This window comes from Anabrus simplex, chromosome 1 (genome assembly GCF_040414725.1).
Source record: "Anabrus simplex isolate iqAnaSimp1 chromosome 1, ASM4041472v1, whole genome shotgun sequence".
Classification (NCBI taxonomy): domain Eukaryota; kingdom Metazoa; phylum Arthropoda; class Insecta; order Orthoptera; family Tettigoniidae; genus Anabrus; species Anabrus simplex.
Genome location: NC_090265.1, coordinates 605,887,200 through 605,913,434, shown reverse-complemented (window position 1 = coordinate 605,913,434; position 26,235 = coordinate 605,887,200). Strand labels below are relative to the sequence as shown.

At 37.5% G+C, this 26,235-nt stretch overlaps 1 protein-coding gene across 7 annotated transcripts in view; it reads left to right on the top strand.

Moving 5' to 3' along the window:
* Nucleotides 1–26,235, top strand: part of LOC136857197 (TGF-beta-activated kinase 1 and MAP3K7-binding protein 2) — a 517,262-nt gene that overhangs the window by 371,979 nt on the left and 119,048 nt on the right. For all 7 annotated transcript variants that reach the window (XR_010858511.2, XR_010858512.2, XM_067135661.2 and 4 more), the window contains one exon: nt 5,798–5,938. Coding sequence is in view for 5 of the 7 variants with exons in the window: in XM_067135661.2 (XP_066991762.2) it covers nt 5,798–5,938 (141 nt within the window). In the remaining 2 variants the exon portion in view is untranslated. The remainder of the gene's footprint in view (nt 1–5,797; nt 5,939–26,235) is intronic.

Here is a 26,235-nt window from a genome sequence, read left to right as displayed (position 1 = left end):
TTTCAGTTCCCCTTAAGTGGAATTTCAAAAAACAAATTATCTATGTTTCTTTACTTTTACAGAATTTTTACAGGAAATTCTTAATACCAGTTTTCACGTCCTTAACATGTTACGTTTCTGAGGTTTATTATTATTATTATTATTATTATTATTATTATTTTTTTTTTTTTTAAATTCACAACTTTGCCACTCCTGCTCACTCCCTAAAATTGGATTTTACAAAAACAAAGAATATTTATTTCTTTATTTTTAATAATAATGTTATTTGCTTTACGTCCCACTAACTACTCTTTTACGGTTTTCGGAGACGCCGAGGTGCCAGAATTTAGTCCCGCAGGAGTTCTGTTACTTGCCGGTAAATCTACCGACACGAGGCTGACGTATTTGAGCACCTTCAAATACCACCGGACTGAGCCAGGATCGAACCTGCCATGTTGGGGTCAGAAGGCCAGCGACTCAACCGCCTGAGCCACTCAGCTCGGCAACCTCTTTATTTTTAAAGGAGAATCCAAATACCAATTTTCATGTCTGTAGCATCTTCAGTTTTTGAGATATAAGTAGCCTCATAAAAGCTATTCAACCCATTTTTCACCTTATCCCCCCCCCCTCCCTTCAGGGATTTTCCAAAAATAAAAAAAAAATATGTATTTATTTTGAAAGGAGATTCCAAATACTCAGTTTTATGTCTGTAAACTTAAATTTTTGAGATATAGTTATACTGATTTAAACTATTACCCCCTTTTCACCCCGTTAGCGACAGAATATTAAAAAATCCTCCCTTAGTGAGCACCTACACTTTAATATAAATGAATTTCCAAAATGTTGTTTCTTTATGCCCTGTAGTTTTGGCTTGGCGATGATGAATCAGTCAGTCAGGACATGTTATTTTATATATAGATGTCAGGGGCAAATACTGAGGGCTTCCAAGGCTATCGGTGAAGCCCAAACCTCAGTTGAAAATGATGGGAGTCTAAAGCACATTATAATGTAAGCATCTGACACTTTGTTCCATTTACAAAACTTGAAAACAGTGAGCAAAAACGCCGCACGTATTTCTGAGAGCTAGGCATCAGGGATTGATTTTGCAGCCCAGACTCTCGTCCCTCCCCCATCTACTCCCCACATGGCTTGCTGCTGTATATCGGATAGCAGCGGGGCCGGGAGGGGATAGGTGTGCTAGGTTTCGATCCGTCAGATCACCACTGCTATCAACTAGAGATGGGGAGATTCTGAATGAGTGATTCATAATGAACGAATCATTGCACTGAACGATTGAATCATGATTCAGTGTACGAAATGAATCGACTCGTTTGTGAATCGAAAGCTGAATCAAGAGATGGCAGCCACAACTCATTCCTTGGTTCCTCATTCCTCGTTCGTTGTGATTCATATTGCCAAATCGGGTTTCCACCATTTTTGAATCAATGACAATTTGTGAAGAACGACTCTTATTTTTTTATTTAACCTGAACTAAAAGTCCGGTTCACAAGTCAAATACTCCTAACCTAACCTTACAGGAAAAAATATATTTTTTAAAATAAGAAATTATCACGTCGTTTCAAATCACACACTTCACGGAACTGTAATACACACTAGACTTCCAGCTCGTTGAGAATTGTTAGGTTAAGTTTACTTCAAGGTTCCCATTCCCATTCTCGTGAACTACTGTGAACTAACATGTGGAACATGGACACAAAAATGTAGATATCTACTATAAATTTCAAATTTGATTGAACGGAATGGTTCATCTGAGTCCATGGTTTTGCTTTCAGCTCTCCGTCACGTGATAATGGAATGAACAAATCATTTTGGTGAATCGTTTCAGATGAATCTGTTCTTCTAAACGAATCAGATTCCCCATCTCTACTATCAACCATGTGTTACTCATCGTATGTACTTCCTCACTTCACATAGATAACAGAGTGCTGATATTTCACTTCCGTTTACTTCTACATCCTGGTAGGAGGACACTGCAGGGTTGCTGTTATAGGAGTAATATAGTTTTCTTTATATAGGTAGATCTGCTAAAATGGAATGCAATCTTTCAGGTTCTCTTTTGTTGGTTGGAATCAAACCCGTGATCATGGGTCGGACACCACCACTGATCTCCCGAGGAAGCTAATAAACCAGTGAACGATGGGTATGACCACTGGAAAATTCAGCATTTGTATTTAATAATAATAATATTAATAATAATGGTGCATGGCATCTGTATAAGCTTGGTCGTGTCCTAATGAGGGTAAAATGAATGGCGAAGATGTCATAAACATCCAGTTCCCAAGCCAGGGGAATTAACAGTATGAGGGGTTGATTCTGAAAATTGATCCGGGGCCATCGGACCAAAGGCAAGCGTTCTACTCATTTAGCCACAAAACCGGACTTTAATTCGCTAAACTTTAGGCTGCCATCTCCTGTTTACTTTATTTAGTTTGTTGCTTTGGTCATGAACCATTTTAATGTTTATACACATAGTATGGCTTACTGCCTGTGTGCCTTTATGTAAAAGCAAAAGCAGATCGGCAAATGGGATTTCATGAATTTTCTTTGAACCAACAACAACGTCAAGAATGGCTAAATTTTACTTCAAGAAAGGAGTTTTCATCGAATTTCAATTTGAGGTCATCGAAACTAAATGTTCACCATGCCCACACTTCCACGCTACGTAGAAATATAAACTGTGAGAATGGAATAACACCCTTAGTAAAAGTGCACCTCAGAAAGTCAGCACCTAAATAAAGCAGGAAGGTTGTGTTTATTGGTAGTCGATAAATTATGCATCGAACAGCAGATGTTATATAACAAACTCGACACTTTCTTTGGATAAAAAGACACTTCATTCCATGTTAAGTGAATAAAAACTATTCACTGCAAAACTGCAAAAGAAAGTAGAAATCCAATTACCTTGGTCAATATCTTTCCCCGTTTTTCAATTTCTGGTGTGACTACAAATTACCAGCATCATTTTTCTTCTCTAGGAGGCTTTCAGGTACAGATTACATATTTTAACACTCACAACAATAAAGGAAGTTGAAGACCATACCACAATTTTGTTAATGCAGGTGCCACTATCAAATACATGCTATGAATAAAGAAATGGACCGACATGCATTTCTTTAGATTGGATGACGAGAGATTGCATTGGCTGAAAAATTATTTTCCCCAGTACCATACCCAAAGGAACTTAAGGCCGCCTGCGAGAAAGCCGAAAACTACTAATTTCTGTTAACTACAGCATCAACAGTGGATTGTGTCAAGTACCTTCTTCAGACAGAGTTTCAGTACAATTTGACCTAAGCAATCGAATAGTGACTCTATAGAGATGGTTTTTAGCGCTCTACGCAAATGTCGGGCATCTTCAGTCTCCACCGCTTTTTGGAGACGGGAACCGTGTCTATTCCTTCAAGTAGTAACGTGGAGGTGGAGTTTGGCACTTTCGTGATTGGAAATGCCGAAGAGATTCTTCCAAAAATGCCACAATATCAGGGCAGTGTACCACATTTACCTGGTCATGTCACGTGTACCCTTGAGGATCTGCACAAGTCCCCTGGTAAGTTACTTCTATGCCGACGGTACGGTAGCAAATGTTTAAATATATTTTACAATAACGATTTCTTCATTCTGACCTCCTATCCCCAACTTGGTAGTTCGACCCAGGTTCAGTCTGGTGCGGTGGTATTTGAAGATGCCCAAATACGTCACCCGCGTGTCGGGTAGATTCATTGGCACGTAAGAGAACTCCTGCAGAACTAAATTCTGGCAACTCGGTGTCTCCGAAAACTGTAAATGTAGTTAGTGGGATGTAAAGCCAATAACATTATTATTATTATTATTATTATTATTATTATTATTATTATTATTATTATTATTATTATTTCTTCATTATTGGTCTGAGGCAAGATTTAAAATCCCACAGTTCTTTCTGCTCTGTTGTACCCATGTATGAAGTTAACATATCTGTATAATAGTATATGGGAGGTTTTGTTATTCGAAAAACACTCCTGGAAACCAAGTGTGACAGCTGCTTGATTCCTTTTACAAGACAAAGGCATTCATCAGTGCTAATGGACTTGATTAATAAATGAGATGAAAACAGGAGGCTTCATTACCCATCTGATTTTCTGCTGTGGGTTTAGAAACGTATTTATGATCTTTTACTGAAAGCATATCCATGTGTGCATAACAATTTTGCTCCTATTCTGCGGGATTCCTCTCACTTCAGTTTTCTTGAAATTGGACATTCACAGTTATTGAATGAAGTTATTTGCGAGTGTGCTATTCCTGTATTCTTAAATAACATAGCCACATCAACAACAGAGATCTTTGAAAATTTGAAATATTTGAACGCGAGACCATTAAACAGGAAGATATTGTGTAAGTAGCTCCAAAATACAGAGCTATGTGAAATTATTTATTTCCTATCATATTTACTACCGTTAACATTATTTTGTACTGATTTTTCCGATACGGAGGTACACGCTCTCCACTGAATTTCTTTATTTAGGTGCGAGGTGTGATTTAAATATGTTTATCGAGTGATTGTGTCTATGTTTAAACAGAAATATACAAAATACTTTACATGTACTGTAATGAACAATCTTATTTCAATGTCAGCGATGCAGTGCTCGACGGTAAAAATGAGAACTAGGCCCATATCGCTGATATCGTTGTATTGGGAAGGCGTATTAGCGCAATCATAGTAGAGGGCGATGACTAAACCAACCATCGAACAGGGGTTACCTAAGTCTACTGTTAACCCACGTCTTGATCCCAGCATACGCTACTGATAGATGTTATCTCATAACACCCTTCAGAGTAAATAAGATATATATTTAACAAATAATAAAATAGTAAACATTTCTCAACAAATTTAGTAAATCGCAGACAAGAATTTGCTAGACAGTGAAATATATAGAGGAAACTTCAGAAGACAAGGAAAATGTGCCACATTTACAATATAGATATATAATAATAATAATAATAATAACACATTCTGCAGCATAGGTACACCTGGCTAAGAGAATCCCTTCCCCAGTTCGATCCCTACTTCCTTTCCCCTTTCCCTTCTTTTTGCATCTTCTTTCAGGTTGCTTCCTTTATTTCGACTTTTATTACTCTTCATTTATGCTTAATACTTATTCATACGGTTTTTGATGTATTTCTAAATATCTATATTGTAAATTTGGCACATTTTCCTTGTCTTCTGAATTTTCCTCTATATATTTCACTGCCTAGCAAATTCTTGTTTGCGATTTACTAAACTTGTTGAGAAATGTTTAGTATTTTATTATTTGTTAAATATATATCTTATTTACTCTGTTAAGTTTGAGAGTTTTCTTGTTCCTGTCATTTCTCTTGGTCTAATTCCTTCTCACTGCGCGAATTCTGCCGTAAATTATTATTATTATATCGTGCTGCTGCTTCTACCACTTGTATGCTTAAGCTATATATCAACTATTACAGTATAACTATTTTATCTCAGCATCGTACGTACTAACGACGACAGCTGAGGGTATCAAGCTAGCTGCTCCTTCTGAATATTTATCACTCCCCAATAGAATTTACTTATCTTATTATCATGTTGATGCCCAATTGTTTTAATATTTACCAGAAAAGCAGTGTGTTCGTGTCATGGTCAGAGCTACTTTTATCAACATGAATGTTTCACTTACATCACAGCCAGAACTTATACTAATTTCAGAATTGATTAACTGTACTTGCATAGTAATAAGGTGAACAGCATTTCAGTAAGTCATTCTAGAATACTTCTATAGCTTTTCCTCTCTTTTATTTTTTATAGGGCCTGATCCCGTCAGACAGGATCTACCGCCAGACTCTGATGGAAGAGAAGGTCGATCATGGACCTGCAGCGAGTGTACATTCCAGAACTACTGGGAACTAAATTACTGCGAGCAGTGTGATATGCCACGCATAGTGCTAGGTACTGATTCTCCAAGCATTAATTCCTGCTATTGCCACCCCTCTACCAATAAGGCATATCCACCCAGCCCTTTAACTAGCATCCCCTTAATGCGCTCTACCTCACCACCAAAATTGAACTGAGGTATTTACATTATTTTAAAGTACTCTTTCACCATAGCTTTATCTCGTTATCTTGGTGGTGGATATAATTAAAACAGATGATGTGATCATTTTAGTCTGTGACTAGGTTCTGATAACTTACATTATTCATGGCAATTCAGTAAATAAAATAGAAGGAAGTTTTATTGAAACTTAAGATTTTGTAGTATCTGAGTTGTGGAAATAAGTTGATAATTATTAACTTGATTAGCACATTTCATCCTGTACTTAAGATAAGAGTGCTTTATATTGTCCTGAAATTCTTGTGTGACTGTAATGTAGTATCTTGTGGATAGTTAGTTCTTGCTGTACAATAGGTAACTTTCAGAATACTCTCCTGATTATGTCATTTCTCTATTAGAAACCATAATATAATATATATATATATACAGTATATATATTTTCTGAGTAGGAACAGTAACTAACGGAGCAGCTCATATATAGAAAGAAACTTGGATATGAATTCATAGGAGGATAACATAATGAAAACACACATAAATACACAAAAGGGAAAGGACAATCTCTACATTTTGATACGCTGCCATCTTTAGATAGATGAGCTCTCTCTTCACTAATCCCAGTTCATATGGATCCATTTCGATTCAGCCTCCAGTGTGTTTATTTCTGCTTTTCAATTTCATCATGAAGGAAAACATTGGCACTTATCAAGAGGCCATCTTGACACACTTTGAACTTGACATGGGAAGTGTAGGATTAAAAGAAAGTCAAATAATCAGAGGAAAAAGAAAGGGATAAATATAAAGATGAATACAGATGGTGTTCATTGTCTTTTACTACCTACATTCACTTTTATCTACTCTATTTACTCGCATATATCTCGCCGCCATAGTATATATCGTGCACCCCCATTTAAAAAAATAAAATTATGGGGAGAAAATAATGCCCGTATGTACCTCCTATAGGTTGGTCTTCAGGTGTTGATATAAATGAAACAAGAGTGCAAACTGCAGCATGTATATTTGTGCACACATTAAAGACTTGCAGTCTCTCCCTTTTGGATGAAAGGCAGGCAAGTATTTATAATAATGCATGATGTTTGGATATTCCTTGACTTATTACACTAGATGGATTTCACACTGTTAATCCATGTGCAATGTCATTATAACACAATATAAGCTTAACAGGTCCAATATCGAGTGTAGTGCATTTTCTTCTTAATTATTCGCTTCTTCAGCATGACAGTTTGCCGATCTGTTATGGAGAAGCATTCAAGTTTTAGAGCACGTTTTAAACTTCGAGGAAAGGAATTCACAGAAACACCATACTCATGCCACAGGTTTAAAATGATGCAGTGTAACGTATGCTGTTGACAGAAAGCGAGTTGCCCTTGAAAATACCTGCAAATCAAGAAATTCGATCCAGGTGTTGAAAATTGGGAAGTATTCTGCACATATCACACACCCTGATTTTAAATCTGAATTTCTTGGCAAGAAATACTTGAGTAAATACGGTATATGAAGATAAAATTATATGCAGGTGTGGACAGTGCAGTTTTCCTTTTGCATTTTCATATTTCTCCTGGTCTCTTCTTAGTTTTTATTTTAATGCTAATATGTGTTCCTATCAGAGGTCCTATCTTTCTGTGCTTTGTTATAATCCATATTTTTATTTTCTTCTACCATGTATTCAACAAAGTATACTCATCACTTTATATCATCAGTGGCTTCATTTTATCTGCAGTACAATATTTGCAATCATTTATTCTAAGAGTTCTTAATACTGTAGTGCAACTGGATCCAAGATACTGATGAGTATAATCGGCACTTTATATGTTTTTTTTAAAAACATTATTTGTTGGTAGTTAACTCATTAATAATCTCTCACTAAAGAAGAAATAAAAGTACCATCAAACCATCTAGAGTCGGATACTTTTGATTCTACTTAAGAGAAACTGAAATACATTAAGAATGAAAGTAGTCTTATTGTACCTTATGAAGTGTTGCCTCTGACTTTCATGTTTCGAACTCCTGTAGTGGCTGAGAAAAAATCTGTATGAGCTGATTGACTCAACCTGGCAAACAGGGTTGAGTGGACTAGTGCTTTAAAGTACATGGGAATGAAGTTTTGCCCTTTTTTAAGTTGCTTTACGTCGCACCGACACAGTTAGGTCTTATGGTGACGATGGAACAGGAAAGGGCTAGAAGTGGGAAGGAAGCGGCCGTGGCCTTATTCAAGGTACAGTCCCAGCATTTGCCTGGTGTGAAAATGGGAAACCACGGAAAACCATCTTCAGGGCTACCGACAGTGGGGCTCGAACCCACTCTCTCCCGAATACTGGATACTGGCCGCACTTAAGCGACTACAGCTATCGAGCTCGGTAATGAAGTTTGGTTTACATGCCGATCAGACTTGACCACCTTATTTGAGTGTTTGTATTTTTCTAATCTGTGGTGGGAAAATTTGATGTTATACAAGTTTCAACATTATAAATTACACTGGGTAACATCATTTACGGGCTTTACATGAAAATGGGTGTATTTAGATCACTTTTTAGAGCTGTTTACAAATATGGTATCAGATTTCCTGTAACACCCACGGTTTTTATGTAATTGCGTAATTTTCTTTTTTTAAATTTGCGCGTAACAGTGTGCACTGATCGATAAAATATGTACATTAGAGTAATCGAAAACGATCAGTTGCGGTAAAATCGATAGTCTGATGTCTATGTTTACAGAGGAACACTGCAACTGGTTTAGTTTCGTTTGGAAACGTGCTCTAAATAGCTATTTAATACATATTACAAGTGCAAATCAGTCTACAAATGGTGAGTTCCTCAAGACGACAGTGTGTAAACAATCCCAACTCCTTTTGTTTCATTTGCGGCTCATTGACTTTGAAATCGAGAAGAGAGAACATAACCTCATTCGTAAAGAAAGCTTACCTGGCATATTTTGGTGTCAAGTTAGGCGACCAAAATAAAAGGTTTGCGCCACACAGCGTGTGTCATACGTGTGTTGCGGCTTTAAGAAAATGGACTCAGGGGAAGCAGAATTCGTTACCTTTTGGAATTCCGATGGTGTGGAGAGAGCAAACAAATCATACCGATGATTGTTATTTTTGTACGGTAAAAGTTGAAGGCCATAACAAGAAAAGTATTAAAAGCATTGCATATCCAAACCTGAAATCAGCAATCAGACCTGTACCACATGGACCTGACATTCCTGTGCGTAACCCACCAGCAACTCTGCAATCATCATTGTCATCATCATCATCGTCTGGTTCTAGTGACAGCGATGAAATCTTGATAACCACAGAAGAGCTACAACCAAAGTTGTTTACTCAATGTGAACTAAATGACTTGGTAAGAGATCTGGGTCTCTCAAAGGAGTTGTCACAAATGCTGGGTTCTCGTTTAAAGGAGAAAAGACTGCAAGCTCCAGGTACAACATTTTCCTGGTACCGAACAAGAGAAGAAGAATTTTGTGAGTACTTCACTGAAGAGGGTCCTCTTGTTTACTGTAAGAACATTGAGGGAGTAGTATCAAAATACGGAATTACATACAACAAGAATGAATGGAGGTTATTTATCGATGGAACGTAAACAGTATCAAAGCTGTACTCTTACACATCACCAATAAGTATGGTTCGATACCTGTAGCGTATTCTTACATCTTGAAGGAAAACTATGAAACCCTTGCAATGTTATTAACGGCAATTAAGTATTCAGAGCACGAATGGATTGTATGTGGTGATCTAAAAGTTATAGGAATGCTTCTTGGACAACAGTCAGGTTACACAAAGTATCCATGTTTTCTCTGCCTGTGGGACAGCTGTAGACGTGATGCACACTGGGTTAGAAAGGAATGGCCATCTAGAACAACAATGGATCCAGAAGACAAGAATATAATAAGATCATGTTTGATGAAACGAGAAAAAATCATTCTGCCACCTCTCCATATTAAACTAGGGATCATGAAACAGTTCGTAAAGGGTTTGAATAAAGATGGTGACTGTTTTAAGTACATCTGTCAGAAATTCTCCTTCCTCTCTGATGCGAAACTAAAAGAAGGAATCTTTGTGGGACCACAGATGCGGAGCCTTACGACAGATGAATAATTTGAGGCGATGATGACCTTTGAGGAAAGATTGGCTTGGGTAGGTTTCAAGAATGTGATAAACGGTTTTTTGGGGAACAGGAAGCACCCGGATTACAAGAAAATCGTAGAAGATATGCTGATGGCTATGAAAAATTTAGGTTGTAATATGAATATCAAGCTACATTTCCTTCATAGTCACCTCGACGTTTTCCCTGAAAACTTAGGAGATTTTAGTGAAGAACATGGGGAGCGGTTCCACTAGGACATGAAAGAGGTAGAAACACGTTATCAGGGCAGGTGGAATGCTGTGATGTTAGCTGACTATTGCTGGTCTATGAAGAGGGACAATCCGGAGTTGCAACACGTCAGACGATCACGAAGATCACACTTCCGCAGCAAAAGGAAGAGAGTTTAAGTCATTAAAATTGTATCCTGGACTTGCCATTTGTAGAATTTAATTTTATATGCTCACAAACAAGGCAAATAATAAATTGTTTTCCAGATTCTTTTTAAGTTAGTTATAGTTACTTTACTGGTGTTTAATTCCCAAACTTCGCTTTAAGCGATATTATAGATTAAGTAAATACTTAATTTAAAATTCTGTAAAATCCTTACGTGATTCATAAAATTTGATTTCATATTCATAAACAGGAGGCAAAACTACATTACAATCACCCATCAAAACTAAAAGCCTTGAAAAAAATTTCATTTTGTAACTCAGTGTTATTTTTACATTTTCATACATAACATGAGATGAGGCTCTGTTATTTTGTGAATTTACTATAAACTTTTCTATCATTTAATTGCCTGACATAAAATTAACATTAAAATAAATAAATAGCCTTGTAAATCCCCTAAGGGCTATGGCCTCCTGCAATGCAGGGACATTGCTCAGTTTAACTCATCAGGTGAGCAGGTCCTGAGGAGCATAATTAGAAAGGTTATTTCCTAGTTTGTTTCGTGAGAACGTACAATTGCATGTTGTACACTTGTGAAGTCTCACCTCTGAGTTGATGCAATTGTTTCTTTCGAGATCAACAATTTGTGAACGTATTATTACATTATTGACACTTGTATAGTTTTTCCCCATGGAGTTTGAGATCCTTCTTTGTGAAAGCATAGCCCTGCACATTTCGTTCTTGCTTAGCTTCTCATCAGAATGTTAGTGGAGGTGTCTTTTAAGTTCTTGAGCTTCTCCCCACATGGAAATTCTCTATTACATACTTCCATGTGTGTTTCCTCTTTTCACTGTGTGTTCCGTGATTACTTATAGGATCACCACTTCATGTGAATGTCTTAATGTCTATTTGACACCAGTCTTGCTACTTCCCTGAGTGATCAGAAGATGACCATCATGATTCCCTCTTTGTAGAGGCATACTATTGTAAGTTGTATATTTCACCCCTGTCTTGAGGACATACTTTAACATAATTTACACTTGCGTGGCTTCTTTCCTCAGTGTGCGCAATGAAGATTTTTTGTTCACCACTTTATAAAAGCCTCTTGTTGTATTCTTGGCACTTTTACTATTTTATCCCAGAGTATCAAGAAGATGACTTTCAGGTTTCTGTCTTTGTGGAAGCACACTGTTATATATTTCACCCTTGCACAATTTCTCTAATATGTGTTTTAATCGACCTAGCTTATCACAGGGCTTGAACCAAATTTGTATCCCGTCTGAGTGGATAACTTGTATAAGGTTAGTGATCACTGCACACTATTTTTCCTAGGTCTTTCCACTTCTGCCATATCTTTGCTGTTCTTGTCCATTGTTTTCCTCCCCATCTCGCAAACCAGTTTGCCCATCTAGTTCTTTGCCTTCCCACATTCCATCTTCCTTCTCTGGGATCCCACATTGTCATTTTGTGAGTCCATCGATTTTGATCCCGTCTCTCTACATGTCATCCTCATTTCCATTATAGCTGATCAGCTGCCGTCAGAGTGTCATTCATGCCGGTTCTCCTCAATATATCTTCATTCCATATTCTATCTCTCAGTGAGACCTGGAGTATTTTTTCCCATTTCACGATGGTATCTCTGGATTATTTGCCTTTGTTTTAGTGTTAGTGCCCAGGTTTGGCATCCATATAGTAGTACTGGTATCACACATTTTTCTAGGTCTTAAACCTTAAGGATGAGTTTCTGAGTCTTGTCAGTCAGTATGAACTTTAGGGACCAGAACCTCTTCCATTACATTAAAGACTAACTAAATATAAACTCCTATCCCTCGTGGGATACCGAGATGATAGTACTACAACAGTTGCCCTAAGAACCCTAGGGATAAAGTTATGCAGAGGTCAAACTTGTGCAGATTTTCTTCATATTGACTTCTGAATATAATTCCAACCCATGATGTGAGTATCGTTGAGTAAGAATTTTATGCCCAAAATAACAGTGGCATTGCAAAAGAGGACAGTTAGTGCAGAATTGATTTGATGTACAAAATTTAGAAAACTACTAGTGTTTTGAAACATGACTGTGTTTGGTTCATTACCATCGACTTGACATTCACTCAACAAGTACGCGCCAGAAACATTTTGCACCAAAGCATTGCACACTGCTTTGTCATGTCAGTGGTCGACCTTGCACTGGAATATGGTTTTACCTTGTGAAATTCTTGTATCTATATTTTTTGGTATTTCAGTAAAGGTAAACAAAGCCCAATTAGTACAAGTTGGATACATTTTTACTTTTTTATTTTTACTCTTGGCTACACCGCTGCTAAGGCCACACAGTGCACTCGATATTTCTATGTTAGATGGTAAGAGGAAGTCATGTCTGTCAGCTGACAGCAGGCGGCAGCAGCAATTCATAGACATAACAATAAATATGTGCAATAATAAAGTCTACATAATGACCAACTGTAGATCCCCAGGTTGACTCTAGACGATTTGATGGTAATATTTAACTGCTTTTTGTTTCTGATAAGCCTCCGTGGCTCAGATGGCAGCGCGTCAGCCTTTCACTGCTGGATACCGTGGTTCAAATCCCGGTCACTCCATGTGAGATTTGTGCTGAACAAAGCGGAGGCGGGACAGGTTTTTCTCTGGGTACTCTGGTTTTCCCTGTCATCTTTCATTCCAGCAACACTCTCCATTCTCATTTCATAGCATCTATCATTCATTAATAAATCACTTTGGGAGTGGCGACCCTATCGTACTAACAGCCTATATCTGCTTCATTCATTACATCCCTGATCCGGTCAGTGACTGGAAAACAGGTTGTAGGTTTTCATTTTCAGTTTCTGATAATGACATTATTTAGTTTTATAACACTTTATGTTTGGACTTAGAAATCGGTATTAATCACTTTGATCTTGAGTTTTTGTTGCTGAGATTTTTCTCTTCTTTTTCTCTGAAACATCTAGTGTTTGATTTAGACTGGGTTGACTTTCACCATTCATTCGGTACATGAATGTCAAACACAGCTTCGACACATTATTTTTCTGTTGTTAAAACAAAGAATTAGCTGATGGGTGTTATAGATATATTTGTTTGCAAAAACAAACAAAATTAACAGGTGAAATTGGGCAGACCATTTTAGTTTTAATGACATGCATTTAGATTTCTGAAAGTTTATTTGAAAAACAAATAGATCCTGTCATACAGATAAGGTAACCATAACAGTTCGTTAGTACCTTACAGGCTATAAGTGGTTATTTAACATATACACAGAATCTTTTAAAATAAGTAAATAAATAAATAAACAACATGGTAAATGTTTATTAGTTTGTAAAGATTTTTATACAAGTGCAATCTTGCATCCAGCACGTCTTCCATGGAACAGCCATGTTTAGAGAGCAATGTCAGAGTCAATCTAAGATCAAAACATTTAGAAAATATCACACATCATTGACTTGGGTGGTACTAGTGCCATCTAGCGACATATAACCATAACTAAAGTCTCTAAAGGTGTTAGTTCATTCCCTGCTTTAAATGTCTTGTCAAAGTCTTCTGTGGGCTATGCTTGCTGCATGACCAGAACGTAGACTATGCTCTATATATGTAAGGTGCCATCAGGTTGAAGATGACTCCTGACAAAGGTATCTGGTGACACGTTTTACTCATGAAAACTATTTAAATGCTCAGCCATAGGGTGCCCCATAGAATTCCAGTTTCTCTGTCATTTGGTACATTAAAACAGAACACCAAAATTGACTTGCAGGCAGCCTAAATGGTATTGAATGAAAATGCCTGCCTATGGCTTTGTTGTTGTTGTTATTATTATTATTATTATTATTATTAATTCATGTAGTGCAAATAGATTAAATATTGCCAAGTGATGGACTCCTATGCAGAAAAGTAAGGTTAACAAGTTAAGGTTAACAGGTAAAAAGTAACAATAGAAATTTGTTTGCAGACTCTTTAGTTGAGATAAAGAGTATCAAAAACTTTGGTGTGCTGACTGAACTCTAAAAAAATAAATTTCAGTTGTAAAGGTACCATTGTGGTAATAATGAGTACCTGGTGCTTGTGTGATGTAAAAGGAGAGTATTCTGGAAGATGTGGTTGATTTGAAGAATGAAGGTTTATATAGAAATTTTCATTCCTAAAGCTATTTTGGAATGAAAGCTATAAATGTTCTTTGATCATTTGCCCCCCCTTCTAGTCATAACCTTCATCCTTCTTTTGACATGTAAAACATTGATTACAAATTTCTCTATTTGAAGTTGAGTCACTTTACAGAGAGATAAATATTCAGAACAGTATATTGTGTAATATATTCTGGAATATTATTGTACAGGTAGAGTACTCCTGTTAGTCATCAGTTCAATATTGTTTTGAGGTGGTTACAACTGAACCTCCAATATTGCTTTCTTGCAGTGTTGTTTCTGACTAAATCCTGTATAAACACTTTGTATATGTTATTAATTTTGTATTGCACCCTAAGACTGAAACATTTTAACTGTAATATATTATACTGTTGATGTGTTATAACATGCATTAATAAAAACTGCATGAAATTGTTTTACAGAGTCTTGTTGTTTTACTTACCTGACTAACAGAAAACTTTATCCTTACCTGTAGAAAACCTCTTTTGATGTCTAATTGTCTTTTATTTCATGCTGTTGTTTAGATGTAACAGTTAAAAGTTTGCTTTTATAACAGCCTTCTCGTAGTTTTATGGTTTGCATTTGTGTGGATGAATCACAAAAAAGTGATTGACCCCCTGCGGGTGGGGGGCGCACATGTAGAATACACCCGCGGTATCCCCTGCCTGTCGTAAGAGGCGACTACAAGGGGCGACCAAGCAATGATTGAATTAGAACCATGAAACTACTCTTAATTCCTACAATCATGCGGGGAACACCATGGGTCGCTTTTACTTGCGAGTGGTACCACTATGTCAGGTACACAATAGGTTTGTGCTTGGTAGTAGCAGCGAGAGGGTCACTGTGGGTTTCCAGTACCCGTGAATCGTACCCATGTGAGCAACACCACGGTCTGGGCGTTGCCTGTGATTAGTAGCACTATATGAGCGACACCGTGGGTCTGCGTTGCCTGTGATTAGTACCCACTATGTGAGGAACACCACGGGAATACCGGCGCCCGTGCTTAGTACACCTAGGTGAGGTACCCCATCGGTTTGCGTTGGCTATGAGTGGCGCCATTGTGTGAGAACACCATAGGTCTGCGTTACCTGTACGGCGTACAATACTTGTGAGTAGTACCATCACGTGTGGAACACCGTGAGTCTTCGCTACTTGACAAATACCATGGTTCTACTTTACTAGCGATAAGTACCGTTCTGAGGGGCCTTAGACCTGGATTTTGGACCCCTTTAGCCATAAACCATCCTTTTTCCAGGATTGTCTTTGTTAGTAGTCCCTTGGCCAGTAATAATCTTATTTTTGAACTTCTTTAGACTAGGATCCACTGTTCTTTGTTTATTTGTTTGTTTGTTTGTTGGTTGGTTTTTTCCTGGTTCATGTCCATCCATTCATTCTTCATGACAGTTTTTTAAATTTTGGTCAGTGGATGTTTTATATTTTTGGTTGACATTTCATTTCGTACCATTAGGGGCCGATGACCTTCAATGTTAGGCCCCTTAAAACAACAAGCATCATCATTATCATAATCAAAAAGTGATTGTGAATATAATGAAGAGTGATTTTCAAAGCAGGTAGGTGAATCATGTGTCAATGTAGGTGAATCATGTGTCAATGACTGCAGGATTGTACTTGCCTAAAATGATGCTGGATGGAGTGAGAGAAAGAGAACAGTAGTGTGATGTACAGTTAATCCCCTATATATTGCCACCCCATATACCGCCACCTTCAGTTATCACCCACTATGAGCAACGAACAGATATTCCTGATGTAAGTAACATAGTAATTACCTTGATATAATGCCAACCCTACATACTGCCATCGACCCTTGGTAGCATATGTACAAAATTGTTGTACATTGTTAAAAGTACTCAATATATCACCAGCTATTGATTTAAAATTATTGGCAGGAACCTGTTAACTTTACCTTCAGATGTAAACATGGCTCTTACTTAATCCTATAAGAATGTGAATGTGGATGCTACCAACCCTCATTAGTGGTTCATTATCTCTAGTGGTATAGTGCAAGGGATTTACTGTAAGGTAGAGGAGGGTAAGAGTGCGCACTTAGTTTATTTTTGTTAATAACTTTCTTATTACGTTATCTTTTATTCATAAAACTGCACCACATGAAAGTAAAACAATCAAACAACGTTGATACATAGTTACAACACATTACTATTTAAGTACATTACATTAATTAATTTCAAACAATTTTTGGGAAATGCGAACTCTTGGCTGCCCTGGGCGGGTAAGAGTACGTATTACGGAGGCCAAGAGTACGCAAGTCAAATAATTTATTTATAATTTTCCCTGTAAATAAAAATGTTACCGTCCGTATAAGACAATAAAATTAAAACACCTTTCAACTATACCCAGTGAAAAAATAAATGTCTGAAAACAGCTAAGCTGTCTGAAAACAACTAATAACAGTCGCAAACAAAAGCGCCTTCACCCTTGTAAGAGGAACATAGTTAGTGCCACCACTCAGAACACTCATTACACTGGACCCCGGCATCATCATCCTGCACTTCACCACAACCTGGGCAGACGTATTCCACAGTTTCAGTTTCGACCACCTTTGAAGTTGAGGTTGAGGATTTATCAGTGGCTTTGGACGTGACGAAGTTAAGTTTACGCCTAGTCGAACTTTTGGCAAGTGTTTTTATTCCAGCGTCATAGTTCTCCGCCGCCGGCGTATTGAGATACGTAGTCATGGCTCGTTTAAGTATTGTAAGCAATACTTTAAAAAAATAATAAGCTTGCATACAAAAACTCAGGAGATAATGAGTTAAATTTGTTTCACTTAAAAAAAGGAAATCAATGTCTTTTTGAATGAATAAATTAGAAGAATGGGTTAATCATAAGATCCTAACTAATATGTAGTAAAACATTCTCTATTTGAAAGATAGCCCAGTGTCTGCATTTTTTGTAATACATTTGAAAAGGCTGAATTTTTCTCACAACTTGTCAAAATGAGAGTTTTAATCACATGATGAAGAATTTTTGAAACTAGAATGTGTGATAATTCCACATGCTTGTTACTACCAAAAACACCTCTGTCTGTGCAACAGCAAAGTGCAGTTGTCGTGGAATACAAAAATAAAAACACTTGCCGGAAAATGTATCTGATCACGAGGCAGTTAATTAGGCCAATAACAAGTTTCTGCCTCTGATCACATTGCATCTCATTTAGAATGCTGAGAATCACATTGTCAGAATTGTTGCATCAGTTTCACGCATTCTTCAAGAGCAGGACTTCGAGCATAATAGAAAATCGGGGTGTCAAAGGCACTGTGCTGTTTGCTGCCATCACAAGGATAAGCTTTCATTGGCTGTTGCGTCAGCACTTCAGAACAGCAACTAAACCTGGGTGTCTTGGATTTTCTCAGTGCTGTTAGCAAAAGATGCCCAGTTTTGATTAGAACAAAAGGTTTTTTTTCTTTTTTTCATTTTGTTCAAATCTTCCTTTACTTACTGGGAGAATATTTTCCAACTTTTCTTCAGCTACTACTGTTTTGCAAACTCATTTCTGTTTTATGTATCTTACTCTACACTCGTCAGTCTCTTGTATTTTCCATTCCTTCCAAGTTTTATTTTCCTTTACTGTATCTTTCACTCTATCATTCCATCATGTTGTCTCTTTCTCTCTCACCTTTCCTGATGTTCTGCCACATGTTTTCTCTGTACATTGTACAAATGCACTCTTAAAATTATTTCATTTCTGTTCATCATGGCTACTATCTGCCCTTGGAAACAATTTTTGTAGTTGAATGGGAGATTTGGAAAAGGTAGGTACATGTCCAAAAAGCAAAACTTTCAGGAATTTTAAAAAATAGTCTTCTAAGAATATTAATTATTTTACAAAATAAATATCTATCAATGATTTATTCCTTAACGTTAGTGGAATACATTGTGATACGTAAATACTGTATATATTTATACAATGTTTAATATCAATCACTACTGATCTGCATTTAGGGCAGTCACCCAGGTGGCAGATTCCCTATCTGTTGTTTTCCTAGCCTTTTCTTAAATGATTGCAAAGACATTGGAAATTTATTGAACATCTCCCTTGGTAAGTTATTCCAATCCCTAACTCCCCTTCCTATAAACGAATATTTACCCCAATTTGTCCTCTTGAATTCCAACTTTATCTTCATATTGTGATTTTTCCTACTTTTAAAGACACTCCTCAAACATATTCGTCTACTGATGTCCTCCCACGCCATCTCTCCACCGACAGCTCGGAACATACCACTTACAAATCATCACTCTCATTTTTGATCCGTATTGAAAACAGCGATCTCACTTAGTTTACAAAAGGAGTACATTTATTGTTCCACCTATTCATATATATAGAGAGAGATAGATAGATAGATAGATAGATAGATAGATAGGAATAGGTGGAACAATAAATGTACTCCTTTTGTAAACTAAGTGACATACCACTTAGTCGAGCAGCTTGTCTCCTTTCTCCCAAGTCTCCCCAGCCCAAACTTTGGAACATTTTTGTAACGCTACTCTTTTGTTGGAAATCGCCCAGAACAAATTGAGCTGCTATTCTTTGGATTTTTTCCAGTTCCTGAATCAAGTAATCCTGGTGAGCGTCCCATACACTGGAACCATACTCTAGTTGGGGTCTCACCAGAGACAAATATGCTCTCTCCTTTACATCCTTACTACGACCCCTAAATACCCTCATAACCAAGTGCAGAGATCTGTTGTACCCTTTATTTACAATCATATTTATGTGATTACCCCAATGCAGATCTTTCCTTATATTAATACCTAGGTATTTACAATGATCCCCAAAGGGAACTTTCACCCCATCAACACAGTAATTAAAACTGAGAGGACTTTTCCTATTTGTGAAACTCACAACCTGACTTTTATCCCCGTTTATCATCATACCATTGCCTACTGTCCATCTCACAACATTATCGAGGTCATTTTGCAGTTGCTCACAATCTTTTAACTTATTTATTACTCTGTACAGAATAACATCATCTGCAAAAAGCCTTATCTCTGATTCCACTTCTTTACACATATCATTGATATATAAAAGAAAAGATAAAGGTCCTATAATACTGCCTTGAGGAATTCCCCTCTTAATTATTACAGGGACAGGTAAAGCTTCACCTACTCTAATTCCCTGAGTTCTATTTTCTAGAAACAGAGCCACCCATTCAGTCACTCTTTTGTCAAGTCCATTTGCTCTCATTTTTTGCCAGTAGTCTCCCATGATTTACCCTATCAAATGCCTTAGACAGGTCAATTGCGGTACATCCAATTGACCTCCTGAATCCAAGATATCTGCTATATCTTGCTGGAATCCTATAAGTTGGGCTTCAGTGGAATAACCTTTCTTAAACACAAACTGCCTTCTATCAAACCAGTTATTAATTTTGCAAACATGTCTTATATAATAAAAAAGAATGCTTTCCCAAAGCTTACATGAAATGCATGTCAAATTGACTGGCCTGTAATTTTCAACTTTATGTCTATCACCCTCTCCTTTATATTCAGGGGCTACTATAGCAACTCTCCATTCATTTGGTAAAGTTCCTTCATGCAAATAATAATCAAATAAGTACTTCAGATATGGTACTATATCCCAACCTTTAGTATATCCCCTGAAACCTTGTCAATTCCAGCTGTTTTTGTAGTTTTCAACTTTTGTATCTGACTGTAAATGTCATTGCTGTCATAGGTAAATTTTAATACTTCTTTAGTATTAGTCACCTCCTCTGTCTGGACATTATCCTTCTAACCAACAATCTTTACATACTGCTGACTGAATACTTCTACCTTTTGAAGATCCTCGCATACACACTCCCCTTGTTCATTAATGATGCCTGGAATGTCCTTCTTGGAACCTGTTTCTGCCTTAAAGTACATATACATACTCTTCCATTTTTCACTAACATTTGTATGGCTGCCAATTATGCTTGCCATCATGTTATCCTTAGCTGACTTCTTTGCTAGATTCAATTTCCTAGGAAGTTCCTTCAATTTCTCCTTACTTCCACAGCCATTCCTAACTCTATTTCTTTCCAACCTGCACCTCCTTCTTTGTCTCTTTACTTCTCTGTTATAATATATTGGATCTTTACAGCTACAAACCTATTTTCACATTCCTCAACAATTGGTTTAAACCCATCCCAGCGTCTGTTTACATTTTTATTTACCGTTTTCCACCGATCATGGTTACTTATTAAAAACTCCCTCATGCCTGTTTTATCAGCCATATGGTACTGCCTAATATTCCTAATTTTAATATCTTCCTTTCTTTCACATTTATTTTTAATTACTACAAAAACAGCTTTGTGATCACTAATACCATCTATTACTTCGGTTTCTCTGTAGGGCTCATCTGGTTTTACCAGAACCACATCCAGAATATTTTTCCCTCTAGTTGGTTCCATCACTTTCTGAATCAGGTGCCCCTTCCATATTAACTTATTTGCCATTTGTTGGTCATGCTTCCTGTCGTTCGCATTACCTTCCCAATTGACGTTTGGTAAATTGAGATCACCCACTACAATCACGTTCCTTGCCTTATTGTTTCCCACATTGCTGATTATCTTATCAAATAATTCTGAATCAGCATCTGCGCTACCCTTTCCTGGTCTGTACACTCCAAAGACATCAAGTTGCCTATTATCTTTAAGGCCTTACCCCTAGAATTTCATGTTTGTCATCTTTAACTTTTTCGTAGCTTACAAATTATTTTTTCACCTGAATGAATACTCCCCCCTCCTACCATTCTTATCCTATTTCTACGATACACCCTCCAGTTCCGTAAGAAAATTTCTGCATCCATTATATCATTTCTCAGCCATGACTCAACTCCTATTACAATATCTGGTAAGTATATATATCTGTTAAATGACTTAATTCTATTCCTTTCTTTACAATACTTCTACAGTTGAACACTAACATTTTTCTGTCATCCCTACTTGATTTCCAGTTCCCTGTTTCCCTGAACGTACCTCCCTATAACCCTTCTAAACAAATTTCCAAATTATATGTAGCACTGCGGTTTAAGTGAAGGCCATCTGAGCACAGATCCCTATCTCCTACCCACCCATTATGATCTAGAAATCTCACTCCCAGTTTCCCACATACCCACTCCATAGTCTCATTTAAATCCCCAATCACCTTCCAGTCAGTATCCCTTCCTACACAGTATTCCACTGATAACAATCTCCACTTCCTTAAACTTCACCCGTGCTATTTACCAGATCCCACACATCCCCAACTATGTTGGTACTTATACCTGCTTGTCTTATGTTGTTAGTACCAACGTTAAACACTACTACCTTCTCCTTTCCCTCCTCCTCCTCTTCTACTTTCCTCAACATCTGCCTTAATCTAATTCCTGGATAATACCCTACCCTAGTACCCTTTCCTCCACACACACACACTTTCCCGACATGTCTAACGATGGAATCCCCCATGACCAGAGCCTCAACCCTACCCACCTCATTTGATCCCCTCTCCTCCTGATCAGTCCTATCTTTCCTGACAGCCGCAGAAGCTACTACCTCCTTCCTTTTCTTCATCCCATGACCCTGTTCCACCTGTCTTTTCCTATCCACTACTCCACATTTCCCTTTCCTACCTCTTCCCATATTCCTACTTCCACACTTCTCGGCAGCAGTTCCCTGTTCCTCATCTTCCCTCGGTTGTTCTACCTGCAGTGACTCGTACCGATTTCTCACCAACACCTGTCCTGAATTCTGATCCTGAATGGAGCTCGTAGCCTGCAATCTGCTTCCCCTTAAAACATTAGACCACCTGTCTTCTACCATTCCCCCCTTTCCTTCCCATCCCTCTGTTACACCTACTGTATCGTGTACATTGCTTGAGGGAGGCCTACTTTCCCTCCTGTCGTCTGAGAGAATCCTAATTATCTCCCTCAAGCTCTCCAACTCCTCCCTCATACTATTTAATGCCTGGCCATACCCACAGTTCCTACACTCGTACTCCTTAGCTATTCTTTACTAAATAATGAAAAGAAAGGGAAGAATAAGATAACTTATTCTGTGCAAAATAAAAATGAAAGGAAAGAAATATTGTCTAGGTTAGTTCACAAAGATCACACGACAATAAGTTAAATAATATAGGTACTACTAAACTACAATTCTACTTAACTGTACGATTTTTTATTCCTATAACAAGCGAACAGGATGAAAATTGCTGTTAATTACTGGAAACAGAATACACAAGAATTACACAATTCTTAACTGCAGTAAAGTCTATCCTAATTACAAGAACAGAATTCTAGTAAGAGAGTTCCTACAGATACGGTAGTATACTGAACCCTTTGGTCCATATTGAGGGATACCTACCTTTCTTACCTATCAGCAAAGTTCATGAGATCTGTCTCTTGGGTCGTATCGGGTTCTTCGTCACTTGCTGAGGTAAAGGTAGGGTTCAGTAATTCTAATCTATCTACTGGAATGAAAGGTCTATTTAAAAGATTCCTATTTATTCAGGAAAATTCTGAAGCAATCTGATATGTCAACGGTGTCATAGAAGTCAATTGTGTCCACTGGACACCACAATCATTTTTACATAAAGGTCAGAACACTGGTGTGAGACTTTAACGTAACTGCCTGATGGGCATTCTTACTAGAAACCATTGTCTCAATTATTCATCATTTAAGAAAGGAAAGTCTGGAAATCCTTAAATTCGGCTTCCATGTGAGACCACATGTACCATCTAGTGATTCGTTATGGTCCAGCCCTCGTAACACGAACTCTGGACTCTGGGTATAATTAAGGCAGTCCAACTGGTGTGTGCCACACAGTGGTTCTACGGCATGGACCCTTAATTGAATCGATGTGACCTGCGTCTATGTCATGGACCGACATCTAATCTTCTAAGTTACTTTAAAGTCATTGTGGATGATGACCGCAAGGAAATGATGCTACAATGGCATATGACCCTAATCTAAGTCACTGAGGTTGATGACCCCCTGACCATCCAAGTTTCTAGGCTGAAGGCTAAACACAATTAAGTTACATCGGTTGATGACCAAAGTTTCCACTTTACTATCCCCAGCACATTCACTGCTCAATCAATCGAAGTTCAATAATTACAACCATAGCAATGCTCACAAACTTTGTGGCAGTAAAATCCATTTCCTTCGGATATGTCCCTTTAATCGTTACTTTATATTTAAAATATTCCCCAGAAAACAAACTAAAATTTCCAGAATGCATCTCCAAGTTATTCGCTTGTTTAAAGTTATTTCAAAATGCGGTTTCACTGAATTTAATAATTAAATAAATTTAAATGATTTAACGAAATGTTAAAGAACAGTAAATTTTATCTCCGCGGACTCTGGTTTCTTCACAAATTTCTACGCAGCTGTGATGTGAATTCAATCTTGTGATGTTTGTCTGGCTGGAAAAGAATTGTTACATAATTCATGTCCAGTTATATATCTTGTCTCGTGATCTCACACTTTAAAATCTAATCTAGTCCTAACCGTTATTAATACTTGGATATCCTATGAATCTACGTACAAACCAAACAACTCCCCATATAATTACGATGTCATATCTCGTCATACCATTTAAGAATTATGCACACCCCTCACAGACAAACCAATCATCACGACCATCGCTCTATATTTTGGACAACCCTGAATTTGGTTACTCTGTTCCTTATACTCGAAGTTCATGGTTTCAAATGTTCAATACATCCCCAATTAAACAAATTTTACAGTATTTCACAATACTCAGATCATTACCGGCTATGAATTTCAACAAATCCAGCATTTTAACGTTTTCCCCAGCCGAGAATACAGTACAATCTCAATTCCACGCATGTCCCGTTATATCCCCGCTGTTTTCCCCCTATCAGCTGAGGCCTCTCACCCCCAAGTTCACTTGTCAGTGATGTGAAACACCCGGTTCGTTCTACCTGACTGACTTCTCAAAATGCTCCCTTTTAAACTCCGCCGACATAATTAAACAAATACGATATTCTAACCAACAAAATGCACAGATTATGCTTCAAGATGCCCACACTAATTATACGCGTCGCCAATTAATACCGCTATGGATTTCTATGAATTTCTTTCCATTCCCAACATTATAAAATATACCTCGGGCTATCGTGTCCCGGCTTCAATGACAGGACTCTAACCTGATTTGCACATCTCATCTCAACTCATATAAAACATTCCTCGGGCCTCCATGTCCCGGCTTCAATGACAGGTCCAACCTGATTCACAAATCTCATATCAACAAAACTAACCTCTGTTTCCCAGCTCCACAATTATCATCGACAAAGAACTGGAATAAAATCCTCACTAGAAATCTCGACGTCTAATATCGCCCAATGCATTAATCATGAATAACTTTGCATAAATGATATCGTATTTAATAACTTGATTTTTACGAGAAAATGACTGAAACATTCTACTAGATCTTTTATTGTCAGTCAGACACAGTTTAAAATGGGCCTAGAAAAACATTTCTCTCAGTGACCAAATTCATCACCCTAGGTTCTCACCCGACAGCGCGCTTCCACTCGATTGAAAATGAGTAACCATGGATTCCTAAATTATTAACGTCAAATTGCAGACAGAAAAATTTTACGTCGGCTGAACATCTTAATTTGGCATCACAAAATATAGGCAGTACACTCACACGGATGACGATCTACATTGGACGTGATATCACTTCGGAACCCTATTCAATAACTTTTTACAACATTATACGGCACTCGCAAGACTTCAAAAATTTATCCAAGTGGAAAATAAAACAAATGACTCTTTTTTAGTTGTATTCTCACATTTACAAAACTTAGTAGGGGTGACCACTGCGTCGTATATCCCCATTCAAATACACTTTTAGAGATCATGAGACAAGATATAAGAGGTAGTAAGATGGAAAGTCACCTACCTCATGTAGTCACACCATTGTTCATCATAGGGCTCACCTGCGACCCTGGCATTTTATTTAACCATTTTTACATTCATGGCTGTACATATCATTATGTTTCTTCAGGTTTCCTGGAATAAAGCATTAAAAAAAAGAAAATACCGTTCACTTGTTTGCTGAGCGCACACGATGGACTATAATTATTTCCGCACACGAATTACTTATAGAATTTATTCAGTACTTTGACCGTCCTATCTGGTACAATTATTTCACTCAAGAAAACTATCTCCTCATGGAGACAAGACCTAGCCACAATGGCTAAAATCTGCAGTTGAACTCAGTCTACTTTTGTTGGTTTGATTTCGCAGAGCAGCTCAACAATTTTTCGTCTGCTTTGTATCACAAATGCCGGAGAAGGAGACTTCGTCATGGCGTCCCTTCATATTTATAGCAGTTACCCCCTCTCTTCGGATATCTCCCTTTGCCGCCAAGAAAATTTCTATAAATTTTCTGACTTACCTAAACTGTAATTTCAAGAGTTTTGAAAGTGACTACATGCTTGCTACATTTCTGGCGGTAGTGGTCATGGACATTTATTAAAATTTTTACGGGTTCGATTTGTGAGATGATTGACCTTTGATAGGC